At 45.8% G+C, this 15299-nt stretch overlaps 1 protein-coding gene and 1 long non-coding RNA gene across 5 annotated transcripts in view; one reads left to right on the forward strand and one right to left on the reverse strand.

Moving 5' to 3' along the window:
- The window catches only part of tpk1 (thiamin pyrophosphokinase 1), a 58954-nt gene that overhangs the window by 40946 nt on the left and 2709 nt on the right, over nucleotides 1-15299 (reverse strand). For all 4 annotated transcript variants that reach the window (XM_030348689.1, XM_030348688.1, XM_030348692.1 and 1 more), the window contains 2 exons: nucleotides 11265-11339; nucleotides 2812-2881 (listed from right to left, as the gene is read on the reverse strand). In XM_030348689.1, coding sequence (XP_030204549.1) covers nucleotides 2812-2881; nucleotides 11265-11339 — 145 coding nt within the window. The remainder of the gene's footprint in view (nucleotides 1-2811; nucleotides 2882-11264; nucleotides 11340-15299) is intronic.
- LOC115537070 (uncharacterized) overlaps nucleotides 9417-15299 on the forward strand; it is a 49074-nt gene continuing 43191 nt past the window's right edge. Inside the window, exons 1-2 of the long non-coding RNA XR_003974772.1 lie at nucleotides 9417-9492; nucleotides 12194-12301. This is a non-coding gene — a long non-coding RNA (uncharacterized LOC115537070). The remainder of the gene's footprint in view (nucleotides 9493-12193; nucleotides 12302-15299) is intronic.

Below are 15299 nucleotides of genomic sequence, written 5' to 3' on the forward strand. Positions count from 1 at the left end.
AGAGTCAGGGGGTGACAGAGAGATTCAGAGAGTGTCTTTTTTGTAAAGGGGAAAATATCAGGGACATGGTGAAAATGGGACGGAGTGGGGTGTAGAGTGTGGGTGAGAAACGACGGATAAAGAAGGGGATCAAATAGTGTATTTTCCTGCCTCAAAGGTTGTGAGAGAGAGAGAGAGAGAGAGAGAGAGAGAGAGAGAGAGAGAGAGAGAGAGAGAGAGAGAGAGAGAGAGAGAGAGAGAGAGAGAGAGGGGGGGAGAGAGGGAGAGACTCTACCTCCATGCAAACACCATGAGGGAAAAATACCTTATTCAACACAGTCGGGGTGAAATGGAGGCTAGGGTAGATGAGAAAAAAAATTAAATATATAGATACAAAGAAATGCCAAGAGGGCAGGGAAGGAAGATGTGCACGGCGAAAATGAAGGACACGGCAGCATGGGCCACAAACGAAACAACAGTCGTGTTGCCCGTTCCATGGCGAGCTGTGATGGGGGCATCCAGACATGCTTCCAAGACCTGTGTGCCTGTGCAGGCACCGGACAATAAACACACAGTCCCTCGGTCCTGCGCTTCACCTATATAGTACGCCCTACCTGGATAGGTTCTTTACATTAATCTCTCTTCCTCTCTCTCTCTCTATTTCTGTCTCTATCTTCTTGTCTGTCTCTTCCTCTCCCTCTCCCTCTCCCTCTCTCTCTCTCTCTCTCTCTCTCTCTCTCTCTCTCTCTCTCTCTCTCTCTCTCTCTCTCTCTCTCTCTCTCTCTCTCTCTCTCTCTCTCTCTCTCTCTCTCTGTCTGTTTTAGTTTCTCTCTCCCTGTCTTTATCTCTCTCTCCCTCTCCGTCTGTATCTCTCTCTCTCACTCACTCACTCTCACTGTATCTCACTCTCACTGTATCTCTCTCTCCCTCTCTCTATCCCTCTCTCTCTCTATCCCTCTCTCTCTCTCTCCCTCTCTATATCTCTCTCTCTCTCCCTCTCTCTCTCTCCCTCTCCGAGTGCGTCAAACACCTCGGTCGATCCGGTTCGTCTGTGTCTGTGTTGTTTTGATTTCTCCTGCTTCTGCTTTTCATTTCCTGCAGCCACACGAGCTGAAGTGCATTTCCACCTCTCGTGGGTTGAAAAAGCGCACTGGGTTCTTTGCAAACTCAAAATTCTTCAGTGTTTATTTGCATAGAGGGCAGGCAAAGTAAGATCCCATCACAAGTGGTCACTCGAGACGCATCCGCAACGCCGGGTGTGAACTGACGTTCTCAGAGCTTAGAGCTTGGAGCTCAGCACCCGGGACTCCATGTTAATGCCAGGTTTGAACAGACCCAATGCTTCCCTCATGGGCCACAGAAAATGTGCCACCACCGAAAATATAAATGTGTCCATTTTCCAAACACAGGCATTTCGATCCTTCGGCACCTCTGAAGTATCTCAAAAAAAGTTACGTGTGTTTGTGTGTGTGTGTGTGTGTGTGTGTGTGTGTGTGTATGTGCGTGTGTGTGCGTGTGTAAACCCTCCATCAGTGAATGGGAGGATTTGTTGACTCCACCGGCACGACTACCAGTTCTGAGTAACCACAACACATTTTCGGAGCGATATACCGCCGGTTTACCATGAAAGAGAAAACTCAAACGAAGGCAAGTAAAATTGGCAGAGAGAGAGAAGGTACCCCGTGGTGATGGGAGAAGTGTTTGTTCCATGCGATGTTCTCCTGAAGCTACAGAGGTTTAGGCTGACGCTTTAAAATGCCAGACCTCCCGTGGGGATAAGCATCAGGATATATTTTTTTATATATATATTTAAGTATTCCCAGCCCTGTGGATTTGTTTGCATTTTTAGCTTGTAAAGACTTCAGTTTAGGAAAATAAAGCACGATGGAATATCAATAGCTTTTTCTTTCATGGCATTTACCGCTGTAAGACTTAAAGACTTAAACACTTAAAGGTACACTCGAAAAAAACTGAAAAAAAAGCATATCACTATCTCCTATTTTTAGAGAAGAACTCATTCAATTTCTGCTGGCTGTTGCCCTCTGCAACCCAGCATCTCAGTCTTTAGTGTATTGATTATTGTGTTTACATCCAAGAGGTGTCCCTGCGATCGCGGCCGATCGATGGACATGAGGTAATCAGGAGGCTGGGAGAAAGAACTTCTTGCGGCCAGTGGTTTCATCAAACAACTTGCGTTGAAGCACATTTGACAGGCTATACTCATCACAGCACGGCTCTATAGATAAGCCGCTAGTTTCATGGGTCCATGTAGTAAACATGCACGTGAACAGAGTCGATAACATCCACAAATGGGGCAATAACACACATTCAAACACACCAACAGAAAATATACAACAGTTAAGAAAGCCTGTCCTCAGAAATGCACACGCACGCAAACTCACACACAGACTCTGGTTTAACACTTGAACATTCACACATGACCACACACAGTCTCATGCACAGGGTGTTAATGTGAAAGCTCTGACACTGGAGGGACCTGGCTAGGCCCATCTCTCTCTCTCTCCCTCCCTCTCTCCCTCTCTCCCTCTCTCCCTCTCTCCCTCTCTCTCTCTCTCTCTCTCTCTCTCTCTCTCTCTCTCTCTCTCTCTCTCTCTCTCTCTAGGTATTTTTTTATCTCACTCCGGTGACATGAACTTAAAAAGCGCAAGCCTCTGGGTGCCTCAAGTCCCCAATCAGCACGTGAGCAAACAAGGCAAGAACTCATCCACAGACAATCCAAAATAACCCCCAACATTTCCTTACAACACAAAGACAAACTTACACAAGGCAGAGATGCTCGCACAAAGACACACACACACACACAAGTCTCACCTTTTGCGGTCCCCTGCAGTGACGCTGTAAAGGTGGTTAGCAGCGCCGTCCGCACACGCTCTGATGAGGGCTGGAGAGAGAGAGAGAGAGAGAGAGAGAGAGAGAGAGAGAGAGAGAGAGAGAGAGAGAGAGAGAGAGAGAGAGAGAGAGAGAGAGAGAGAGAGAGAGAGAGAGAGAGAGAGAGAGAGAGAGAGAGAGAGGTTAAGAAAAAGGAGTTAAAGAGGAAAAAGACAATTAGACATCCGTTAGTTCTTACTCAGTAATGTGAGGCATTATATGAGAGTTGATAAGGAGTCTAACAGCAGAAGGACATTTTACTTTACATCACTCAGATTCTTTCAGGTGTTTTATTAATATCCGTTAATTACTTTGATGATTGTCAACGATCAAGCTGCTAACTCATCAGCATCACATATGATCACCAAAGCGACTGAACAGACTCCTAATTCATTGGTTGCACAATTAACGGAAACATACAAATGAATGAACATGATGCAAAGTAGCTGGCCCGCAGTAACGTGCAGCCCTACACAAAAGTAGCTAACTAGTGTGCAGGCACATGTTTATGTGTTGCTAGGCAACACATTGCAGAAAAAAGTTTGCTTGGCAGAGCCTAAAAAATTATTAAATAAACAAACTAATGATAATCTGTTCTTGCTTATTTGTTAACTAATAAATTGTGCTTGTAGAACTTTTGTATGATTGCAATATATCACTCGAGGTCGTGTTGTTACACTCATTATCAGCTCGGCTCTGATTATCAGTGTGATATCGCATTAACCACACACAATGTTCTGGCCCCGTTTCCCTTTAAAGCGCGAATGCCAAGGACACTCTGCCCGTTCACTCCATTAGTTTGCTAAAGTGTTATTATGTTCCTATTCACTGGGTATTGCTGGCGAAGTAAGACTATACTGTGCACTTGTGTAACCTGTGTTCTGGTAGCATTTGTAACCGTTAAAACGGTTGAAATGGGAACCTTTGACAGCACATGACAGCACTTGCCTCTATTCCAAATGGAGCACAATGGTTCAGTTTTTTGGTTGTTTATTTTGTTGTTCAGAAACCTCACGACAGTTATTTTTTTGGGGCTAATGTATGCTCATTCACAGCTTGAATTGTGCTCAAACTGAGCAAACACCGAGTTTTCTTTACTTTTTCCATTTTTCGGGGGCTGTTGCGTTTAGAAATCATGGAGAGACTTCAAAGGAACACATTGTGCTCCGTGCACCTTGTTTGAATGTTGCAAAGCTCTTTCCAAAGAGACTGCTCTCCTTAACTTTCAAAGAGCTGTCTGTGGGCACGTGTGATGTCAGTCAGTGTATATGTGTGTGGGACTGTCTGTCTGTCTGCATCAGACTTTCATGCTCCTAGTATATTAATATTAAAGGGCTCTTTATGGTTACACATTCATGCAACTCAAGGGGGTTACGGACCCCTTACGTCCTTGCGGACCCTCCTTGCTACCACCACAAGGGCCGGACGTGCGCCTCCCAAAAAATCGTAACCTTCCGTCGAGGCGACGCAGCAGCAAGGGCTGGGATTGGTCCGCTTACTACAACCCGACGCAGAACCATAAACGTTCACTACAGCGTTGAAGCAGTCTGCGTAGGTCATTGCGTTGTGCAGTCTGGGTGGTCATTGCGTTGCGGGAACGTGGGACCATAATCAGCCCTTCTGACCTGAACAAAACCAATCATCATTCAGAACAGAAAAGGAGAAATATAGTATTTGTTCACATTAGGGATCGACCGATACCGGTTTTTTAGGGCCAATACGATACCGATATTTTTTCATCAGCCTTAGCCGATACGCCGATACCGGTTTTCTTGAGCCGTTTTTTATTTTTATTTTTTAATTTTTTTTAAAGGAATATTAATTGAACTGCAATATAAAAAACAATATTTAACAAATAGTAAAAACAGGTGAAGTAGAACAAGTAAGAACAAGTAGATGAAGAATATTTAACAAATATTAAAAACAGCTGAGGTAGAACAAGAAAAAAAAAAAAAATAATAATAATAATATCGGCCGACCGATATATCGGTCGATCCCTAGTTCACATGTACACTTGGCCTAAATTTGTTTATGGTGTTGATGTGAGAGCGCACAACACTACACACTTGCATGTTGCTTTAGTTTGGTCGGAGCCCACTTTGTCTGTCCCGCGTTTTTGTGTGAAAACACAAAAACACGACACATTTAATCGGTGAGAGGAACAATTTGACACTCATGACTTTTCGTTTAGCAGATATGTCTTGCGTCTGCAATCGCTTTTGTAACTTTCTTCGTGATTCTTCTGAGCTGTCAGGGGACTCGGCGACACGGCGTGCGATGTGATTAAAAACGTGAATTTGACGAGGTTAAGCTCAGCTTGTTATTTAGCATAAATCACACTGCTCTCGCACGCCGTCATTACAATACAATGTCTTGGACGTCGCACGGGGGAGGTGGGGGAGGGTAGCTGGGATTCAACATCTTTTCACTCGTCGAAAACAGAGTGCTGAAGAACCCTGAAGGTGATGCAAATAAGGTAATAAATAAAATACTTCTAACAGAAAAGGAAAAAAAATAGGCTTTTATTCACTGTCACCTGCGTGGCGGTGCGAGAGGATGTTAAAGCGCGTGGCAAGTGTGGGATGTAAGTCATTATTTCTGACAAAGTGCATGGGGGGCTCGGGAACTTTTCTTTTATCTTTACAATCCCAGTGATAACCTGAAGTGGAAACAAATAAATGCAGCTCTTGCAAGGCTTGTGGGGGATGATTGCGACGTGCACTGCTCTGGGCGCACACGCAGACATGTACACACACACACACACACACACACACACACACACACACACACACACACACACACACACACACACACACACACACACACACACACACACACACACAATATTAAGGAAAGCACTGAGGTTTTTCTCGATGGATTTGTTGAAAAGTGTGATTTGCATACCTTGTATTTTCCCTTATTTCCCCATTAGTTTGTATTCATACCACACAAACACACACTCCCGCTCCTGCTTATCACCAACACGCCCTTTGGTCTCAATCTGGCAATTGCACACCCTTTAACCACTATCGCCATGCCGATGACAATCAGATTAACTACACTACCAAATCCCGCCCCTTTGCACCTGTCCAATCAACAGCTGCCCTCTCTCACTCAAGTCCACTCTGCTCATGTGCTTCACCCAATCCAACCTCCACCTCTTCAGGTTAAGCTCCAGGTCAGGGTCCTCACCCACCAACCCCATGGTAGGGGCCCTCTCAGTGGAGTGGCCCCTCACTGGAGGGGCCACAGCCAGGCTGAAGGGACCTGGACAGTAAGTAAGTAAGTAAAATTGATTTATAAGGCACATTTAAAAACAGTTTTCACTGGCCAAAGTGCCTCACATGGTGCAAAAAGGCATATAAAATAAGACATACCACATACATAGAGAGTACATGAAAAACATAAAAATAAACAACATATCACAAAAGGGGAGAAAAGGCCAGGGAGAAGAGGTGTGTTTTGAGCCTAGATTTAATAATGGTGACGGAAGGAGCGTCTCTAATTGAAGGCGGCAGTTCGTTCCAAAGGCGAGGGGCAGCCACAGCAAAAGCCCGGTCACCCCTCTGTTTTAATCTAGTGCTTGGAACGTGCAGGAGGCCCATACTACATGATCTAAGGGACCTGGGATAGGCTACAGACTGTTCAGGCGTCTGCAACCACACAGACTCCTCCTCTCCCAGAGCTCCGACTCATGGCGAGCACATCGAACCTCATCTCCCTCCGGTCCCACCACACCCCCCCCCCCCCCCCCCCCCCTGACAAACCCCTTATACACTTCTCAGACTCCTTCGATGCTGAAAAGAAATCAGTGGATAATCAGCAGACTATCCCACCGAGTGATGCAACGGATATCATTAATCTCCACACTGATGCAGCATGATCAACTACACACACTCGTGACTGGCTCTCTCTCTCTTTCTGCCAACCACACCATGACGTGTGCAGAGCATTGCATAGAGCACACCACATCGAAAGAACCCTGCATAGAGTTCACCCCATCAATAGTACACCATGAAGTGTAAAGAGCATTGCATAGAGTACACCACACCTATAGTACACCATGAAGTGTGTAGAGCATTGCATAGAGTAAACCACATCAAAAGTACACCATGAAGTGTGTAGAGCATTGCAAAGAGTACAAAACATCTATAGAACACCACCAAGTGTGTAGAGCATTGCATAGAGTAAATAATAATAATAATAATAATAATTCATTATATTTATATAGCGCTTTTCAATGACCCAAAGAAGCTTACAGTGAAGGGGGGGACCTAACTCACCACCACCAGTGTGTAGCACCCACTTGGGTGATGCACCCCAGCCAACCTGCTCCAGAACGCTCACCACACACAGCTTGAGGTGGAGAGTGAGGGAAGTAATGAGTCAGCCAATTGTACAGGAGGATTATTAGGGGGGGCCAGATTGAATGAGCGTGGTAGGGCCAGGACACCGGGGAAACCCCTACTCTTTGCCATAAGTGCCCTGGGATCTTTTATGACCACAGTGAGTCAGGACCTCGGTTTTACGTCTTCTCCGAAGGACAGCGCCTTCCACAGCACAATGTCCCCGTCACTGCTACTGGGGCATCGGGATTGATGAGGGAAGGGGCCAGAGGGAAGAGTGCCACCTATTGGCCGCCACCCGTAACGTGTACAGAGCATTGCATACAGTACACTATAGTACACCATGAAGTTTTCTTCCTTGCTCATTTCAAGGGAGTTTTCTCTTGCCCTTGTGGGGGCTTGGGTAAAGGGGGGTGTCATAGATATTTGGCCTGTTAAGCCCTTTGAGACTATATGGTGATTATGGTGATTGAATTGAACGAAGTATAATGTATATAGAACATTGCATTGAACTGCGACACCCTGTTGCCACCAGCAGGTGACTTCCGGGCTACCGTGCTCGTACGCGTGCGTGTGTGCGTGTGTGCGTGCGTGCGTGCGTGTGAGCGAGTGTGCGGCAAACCGCGCGGCGCTGCACGCCGCCGCTAATGGCCGACGCGTCAATCAGCATTCCGCTGCGCCCGAGGCGGGACGTGATCACACGCGCAGGGAACGGAGTCAGAGCAGTAAACAAAGAGCCCGGCGGAGAGGGAGATTGAGAGCGAAGGATTAAACCGAGAGAAGGAGAGCCAGCCGGGGCTCTCTCTGATGAGGACCATCTCCCCCCCCCCCCCCCCCCCCCCCCCCCCCCACCCCCCGGCCCCGGGTGCATCACTTTAACCCTCATCGCGTCAGGCCCCTCCGTCCATCTCTTCTGCTTTTCCCTCCCCACGCATTCCCTCCATCTGTCACCCCCCCCCCCCCCATGCTGTCCTCACTCCCAGAGGAGGCGGTGCTGCTGGTGGGGTTGGGGGGGTGGTGTTGTCGGGGGAGAGGGGGGGCGAGATCAGAGGGCCTGTGAGTGGCGTGTGTGTGTGTGTGTGTGTGTGTGTGTGTGTGTGTGTGTGTGTGTGTGTGTGTGTGTGTGTGTGTGGGGGGGGGGGGGGGGGGGAGAGAGACACCTGTGCATCTGTATGAGCGTAGAGACCCGTTGAGACGCCTCCAGGTGAATTGCCATCTGGAGAATCGAACTCTCCTCCCCAGGAAACACACACACACACACACACACACACACACACACACACACACACACACACACACACACACACACACACACACACTTTCCCCCTCCTGACATCTGCCTATCGTGCAAACACCATTAAAAATGCATGCCATGTCTTGGTGAGCCATGGTAAACTTGCTACTAGCGTGTTTACCCCCCGAACTGCCAGAGATCGGAGGTCTGCCACTCAAATGCAATTAACGTCATTGCATTGAAAACTTGTCGTTGCCTCCCCACCGCCCGCCCGCCCGCCGTTGCCAGTACAAACGCCACAAGCGCCACGCATCAGACACGTCTACCGCGGCGCCCACCCACTGGCTTTATTTACCTGGAGTGCGATATTTATTCGAAAAAATATCATCCTGATATTGAGATCTATATTAGCAAATATATGCATAACTATATATATGTTGTGGTCTGGTATCTTGTCTGAATAAAGAAACAGGTGAGATACTAAATAATTTCACGGTTCCAAAAGGTTCTCGATTTGGCAAGTTCTGGAAAGGGGCCGTGACATCTGTAATATTTTTGTTTTTGTGTGAATAAATAAATAAAAATCAAATGTGTGTGGGAAATATTTGTTACAAGTAGGTTATAGTTTTGTGAGACATGTCCTCTGGGCCCGTTATGATGCCGTGTGAACAGACAGAAGGGAAGAGAGGGAAGAGGAAAGCTCTTTCTACTGACTTGAGAGGCGTCTTGACAGACTTGGAAACATGAATAAATAAAAGGTTTGATTTCAACTCATGGAAGAATGTCCCTTTTACCAGCTGATTGCAGACTGAACACAGAGCACGCGGCAAAGCTCAGGAAGTAGATGAAAAATTATCATTTTGTGCTAATAATCTGTTTGCTTAGTTTGAGCATACAAACAACACACATTAGCCAATGGTAAATAATTTCAGTTATAGCTCCTCCCCCTGATTGTCATTAAGGCTGATCCCACACACCTGCAGGGCCTCTCCACACCAAACACAGCAGCCAAACGCTGCACGGACTTCCAGGAGTTTTTGAAAGGTAAGGTCATAATTCGACTAAAATGCTACTGCTTTTACGGTTTTCATAGTTCTGTTTTTGTCCTTACAAGGCTGGTCTTTAGTTCTTTAGTTGCGTTAATCTCAGAGTAGTGCTGCTGCTAGCGATGTTGCATTGATTAAGGTAAGACTTGCACTAGTTCAACCTACTGGAATAGTACTATTGTATTGTTCTTTGTATTACTCGATATTTGTTATTTCTCTGCATAAACCGGTGTTGGATCCACTCATTTGTGGTTCCCTCTGTGGACCTTGAGTAGGAGGATTGTTTACATGGCCTACAAGGGGGGTTACACGCAGCATTCAACATGGAAATAGCCCTTTATCACTGTCTTAAAGGTCCCCTATTTTGACCACCAGGTGTTTCAAGCTATTTCACGATCTACCCTCTGCTTACCTCACTTTGAGGTGAGTAGTATGATAGATGGATAAAACTACCAGCCAACCTATGCACCGATCTATCCATAGTACCTCTGGGTAGACTCACTTACATGTGATGTCACTAGAGAGTAGATCATAGGCGTAAACATGGATGCTGCAATGACTGCTTAGGCCTGTTGCTAGGATACAGAAACATGGTATACTGTTGGTCAAGACTGGCCTGTAAACAAATAAAAGTTAAGTTTACTTTACTGAAGAACCAGTTCCTGAAAGACAACGTTTCGAGAAAATAAAGATTGATAAAGAAAATAAAGAAGATAAAGAAAATAAAGAAAATTCAAGATTGTGTAAAGCGTAAATGTTATTTTACATCAGTCATGTAAAAAATAAACGTCACGTCATGAGAAACTTGGAACTTTCCTTCACCATGCGTCCATCCGACCAGCCCTTCACTAGGCTAAGCTAGGCGAGACAAATTCGTTGCGTGGGAGGAGAGCTGAATTCAGCTTAAAACCTTCCTTGCGTTGCGTAATACTGATTTGTTCCGCCTGCCTGAGGACTAGTAATATAATTAACAGCAAGGGTGGCAGGAATGTGTCGCTAATAAAGATCCGCCATCAAAATGACGCTTTAGTCACAGCTAACGTCACTCCTCGGCTAAGTTTGGTTGGTCTGACTGTCATTCGATTAAATCTAGCCTGTCCACTCCCTAGCCTTTGGCTGACGAAAAGTTCAGCTCAGTCGACTAGTAGGCCTACCGCCAACATGCAGTGCCTGGAATGGAAGACATTAAACTTGGCTTGTGTTTGTCGTGCTTTGTCGCCTTCAAGTCGGCACGTTCGATAAATAAACAGTAGGGCGGGGACGTCTCTGATGTGCACTTCTGCATCATACGAGGAACTACGTTTGGGAATCAAACTTTTCCCTTCTCCAGACACTTTCTCTTTTTCTAATTTCTGCCGTTTCCTGTGTCTTTGAGTCTAATTTATTTTCTCTCACACATGGCGGCGGAGATTGATCCAAGTCATTATCGAATTCTCTAGAGGTAGGGCTCCAAATTAAAAAAGCACAATCGTCTCGCATTTATTCATTGGCAGCAATTATTTTTCTACAAGAGACCCAGGCTCTTGAGGCGCTGCGGTGACTGGAGGGCCCCTAGGGACGACCGGTGTGAGGCAGGACCCTAGCGGCCCCGTTGGTAACAGGCAGCACTTCCAAGGAAATGATTTAATTAAGGCTGGCCGTTGCGCTCTAGGAAGAGATGTGCGAGAAAGAGTTGAATACATGCATACACATCGACGGGTGAGTTATGGAGCGAGTGATGGGATGTAGGTCTGGGTTGGATGCTCGGCGAAGGTGGGGACGTGGGCCTACCTTTGCTCCACAAGACGTGGAGATGGTGCTTCTCCGGAGGCTGGTTGAGCATTATTAGGCAGATCTTCTGAGTGCCTGTGAGAGGAAACGGAGAGTGGGAGGAGGGGAGGCATTGAAAAAAGGAAAAGATTAGAATGGTAAAACAGAGAATTACTATTTTTTTAAAAGCTAACTGTATCTCATAGCAACAGCTGAGGCGGCAGGTGAGTCTCAGGAAGTGGAGAGTCTCTGGGCATGGCTCTCTGCAGGTGAGACTCTAGCTGTGTTTGACATCGTTCCCTATCATGGATATAGTGCACTATATAGAGTGCTTGCCAATTTGTAGTGGTGTTCGAATTCTCAGTGTTGATTTCATGCACTATATAGTGGACTTGAAATACCCACATTTTGAGTGAACATACGATGTTCCCTACATGTTACTCCCGTATACCATAATGCACTGCGTTGTGTTTTTCCGGAGGAGAAGAATGTGAATAACCGCGAAAACGAATACATTTAATGATGGAGTCTCCGGCTTTCGTTTAGAAATGTCAACCATTTATTTGGCATTTAACATAGAAAATGTAACATTCAAAATGAATAAAAAAACCTTGATCAAGGAAATGTAACATTCAACATCAATACAACCTCCAGCTTTCCTCGCGAGTGCCCGGTTTGTTTATGATGTAGCGCATCTGTCTGCGTCACACAAATACCCAGCGCATTTACTGACACAAATGACGATTAGAAATGTGCAGCGTGGTGTCCGAATTCTCGTTTGTTAGTTCCCTATGTAGTGCACTATATCATAAACACTATATAGGGAAGTGAGTGAGTGAATAGGGAACGATTTCGAACACAGCTTCTGAGTTTGTTGGATTAACACGGAGAACACACGGTTTTGTTCAAGACACTTCCATGAGCAAACATTTTTTTTTGTAAATACACAGGGAGACTGAAAGACGGGATTCAAAGCGCGGGCTGGTCACCTGGAGGCAAGGTGACGGTGCGGCCTGTCAAGGAGGGAGCTGTTCGAATACGGTGGCTGTGGACCTGCGGTGAGTACCTCGCACCTAATTATGTTCCTCAAGTTTAGGAACATACTTCAAGTTTGACACACCATGTGGGGATAGACATTAGATTACGGGCTGTCTACCCAGATAAATAACGTGTGCGGTAGGTCTGATGCGTAACAATGGGTTACTTGCAAAACCTAACATTAACAGCATCGATTGTCCATTACCAAGGATTCCATTAGAAGTTGCATACACTTTTAGAGTTGGAACCTCTCAGCTAATTGCTACAAAATGTTACACCCTGCACCTTTAAGCAGCATAAATGAATGGACTTTGAAGGAATTTAATGATATTCAAGGCTTAATGGGCTAATATGCTACATGTGAATTTTTCATAATAGGCTTGTCATAAGTGATTCAAGTACTGATATTTTTTTTACAATGGCTTCCGTTCGAGGACTAATGGAAATGATTTCTTGCTAGACTCTGAGGTACTAATACGTCATCTTCCAGAAAGGTGCAGGCTTCGTCTTTTCATACGTTTCAGCTTCAGGCATTGGAACCGTGAAAACCCCATATGACTGTAAAAGTCAGACTGGCTTTTTTTCGCATCTACAGAAAAGGCATTTTACTTTTATTTCCCATGTAAAACAAAATAATTTGCATTATACCCCTCCCATGTGTACAGGACCATAAAAACATGTGACTGGACATACCAATTTCTAGCTGACCTAACTTGGAAGTTACCATGAAACAATGGTTATATCACTAATTTGAAAACGATCTGCCAAAAATAAGTTCGCAAAGATTCAGGGGAACACAAATAAGTCAACAAATAGCTCACCCCTTCTCTACATAACACAAATCCTAATTTAAATAACTTAAATCAACAGTATTCTAAATATTGGCCAACATTAACCATGCAGGTTCTGCTACATATCTACTTGTGACATAATTGTTGTCAGCCAGGTGGCTACAGGCTTTCTGAAGTGGGTGGAACAATGGAATCAAAATGTCAATCAACTGACCAAAAATACCCTTATTGCATCCTAAAATAACCTCCACAATCCTCTAGTCTTTTAATTGATGCTTTCTACGTAATCATGCCATCGATGAGGCACCATTATTTTCCTCACACTTCCACATAGACAGGCTTCCTCGGACTCAGTTCCAAGGACTCCTTGTTCTGAGTTGTCCTTTCCCAGTATTCCAGTTGTCGGAATGACCTTTCCATAGTCATTCCCCATTTAGAGCCCAAAAGCGTTCCTGAGGTTGAAGGATCAATCTGACATGCCCGCTTTTGTGGCAGACAAGTGAAAAGCACATCAACCTGACAAGTTGGACACTTAGAAAGGGGCCAATTATTTTCCTACACGACAAGGTATTCTGGAACACCCTCTGTATAATAGCTTCAGATGCATTTATCGCTTTAACTGTGGCGGTTCCGGGCCTATTAGCAGCTACTTCACCTTGTCCGCTGCTCTGCGACGCCCTTTATGCCTAGCAGATGCATCTTTCGAGCAGCTAAGCCAGCCAGGAGACGGTGTGGAAATGACTTTATCCTATTCGGTTTGTCAGCACGACTAACAGCAGTGTCACATTGATGGCGTCAAAAGGGAGAAACATAAATTTATGGAAAGTCCATATCGCAAGACAAGGTCATTTCAGGCAGAAGAGTCAACCAGGATGGAGGAAGAGGGGAGGGCGGGCGAACGGCAAGAGGGGAGAAAACGTGGAGGAGGAGGAGTAGGAGGAGTAGGAGAAGGATAGGACGGGGAGGGCCAGATTTGCACGCCTTGTCTTTTAATTGGCTAAAAGGTGTAGCGGGAGTAAGAGTAAGGTAAGAAAGAGGCTAGCTCAGCCAGCCGTGACACTTGAAGGAGAAATGCGCACACGCCTGCACGTTTCGGGCATACTGTCGCAGGAGACTTCACCTTCTGAGGCATCTAAAAGGGATGAAGGGTACAAAAACAGAAAAGACAGGGACACACAAACATACACTCGCCGAAGGTATGCTAATTATATCTCTCTGATAAAAATGCCCAGCACGATTGAATGGAAACATGTAGTATTCTGATTCCCAGGGGCAGCAATGTCGTATTCAATTTGCTTGTACACACGAAGGCACAAGAGCCAAGATTTGACAAACTCGCACCCTAGAGTTGACACCAAATCCTAGGTTTGACGTCTCCAGGCAATCACGAGGCGACATCGGCTGTCGGGGCACCTTAAAGCAGTGCATTGACACGACCGTATCAGCAGCAGCTTCATTAATTCTCTACGGTAACCATGCAACCGTGGTGAACCAAAAGAACATGGTCTTCGCTCTTCACGCACTTCAGACGTGCACTCGGAGGCCTCGAGTGAGCGTGGCCTTAAGAAGCCGATAATTTGTTCGACTGTTGAATCCTGATGAATTCTCCTGGGATGGGCTTCCTTGCTGATTTTGGTCCTTATAATTGATTGGCTTTTCTCCTTTATTTTGTGGGTGCGTGTACTGTGTGTAAAGCTTGCGTAACCCCTGACGCATGCGTGTAGAAACATCCGGTAGCAAATGCATCGATCCAGTAATAATGGAGAATCCAGTGTGAAAACACTAAGACCCAGGCACGGACATGGATACACACACTTAAAATCATGTCAACAGACAAATACACGCACACACAAACTCTCTTACATTGTTGTTCTTCGCCTTCAGCCAGTTGATTACAGCAATTTGACACACTCCAGTGCTACGGCGGGAATCAAAAGCGAGCAAGGGGACAAGGTAAGGCGTGGAGCAGGGGAAGGATGCCAGACGAAAAGAAGCAAAAGCACAGAACCCAGGAGGGGAGGCAATAGGCGGTGGGCGAGGGACAGCTTGAGCGGGGATGAACAAACACAAGAAGACATTCTCTCTGTCGTTCTCTGGGTTTCTTTCCCGCTTTATTTGAAAGATCTATACGGGGAGCTTAGTGGCCGACAGAGCGAGAAAGAACTGCGCGCGTGTGTCCGACAGCCGCCATCTTCCCAACGGAGGCCAGCCGGCTGCTGTGACGTTC

This window comes from Gadus morhua, chromosome 23 (genome assembly GCF_902167405.1).
Source record: "Gadus morhua chromosome 23, gadMor3.0, whole genome shotgun sequence".
Taxonomy (NCBI): Eukaryota; Metazoa; Chordata; class Actinopteri; order Gadiformes; family Gadidae; genus Gadus; species Gadus morhua.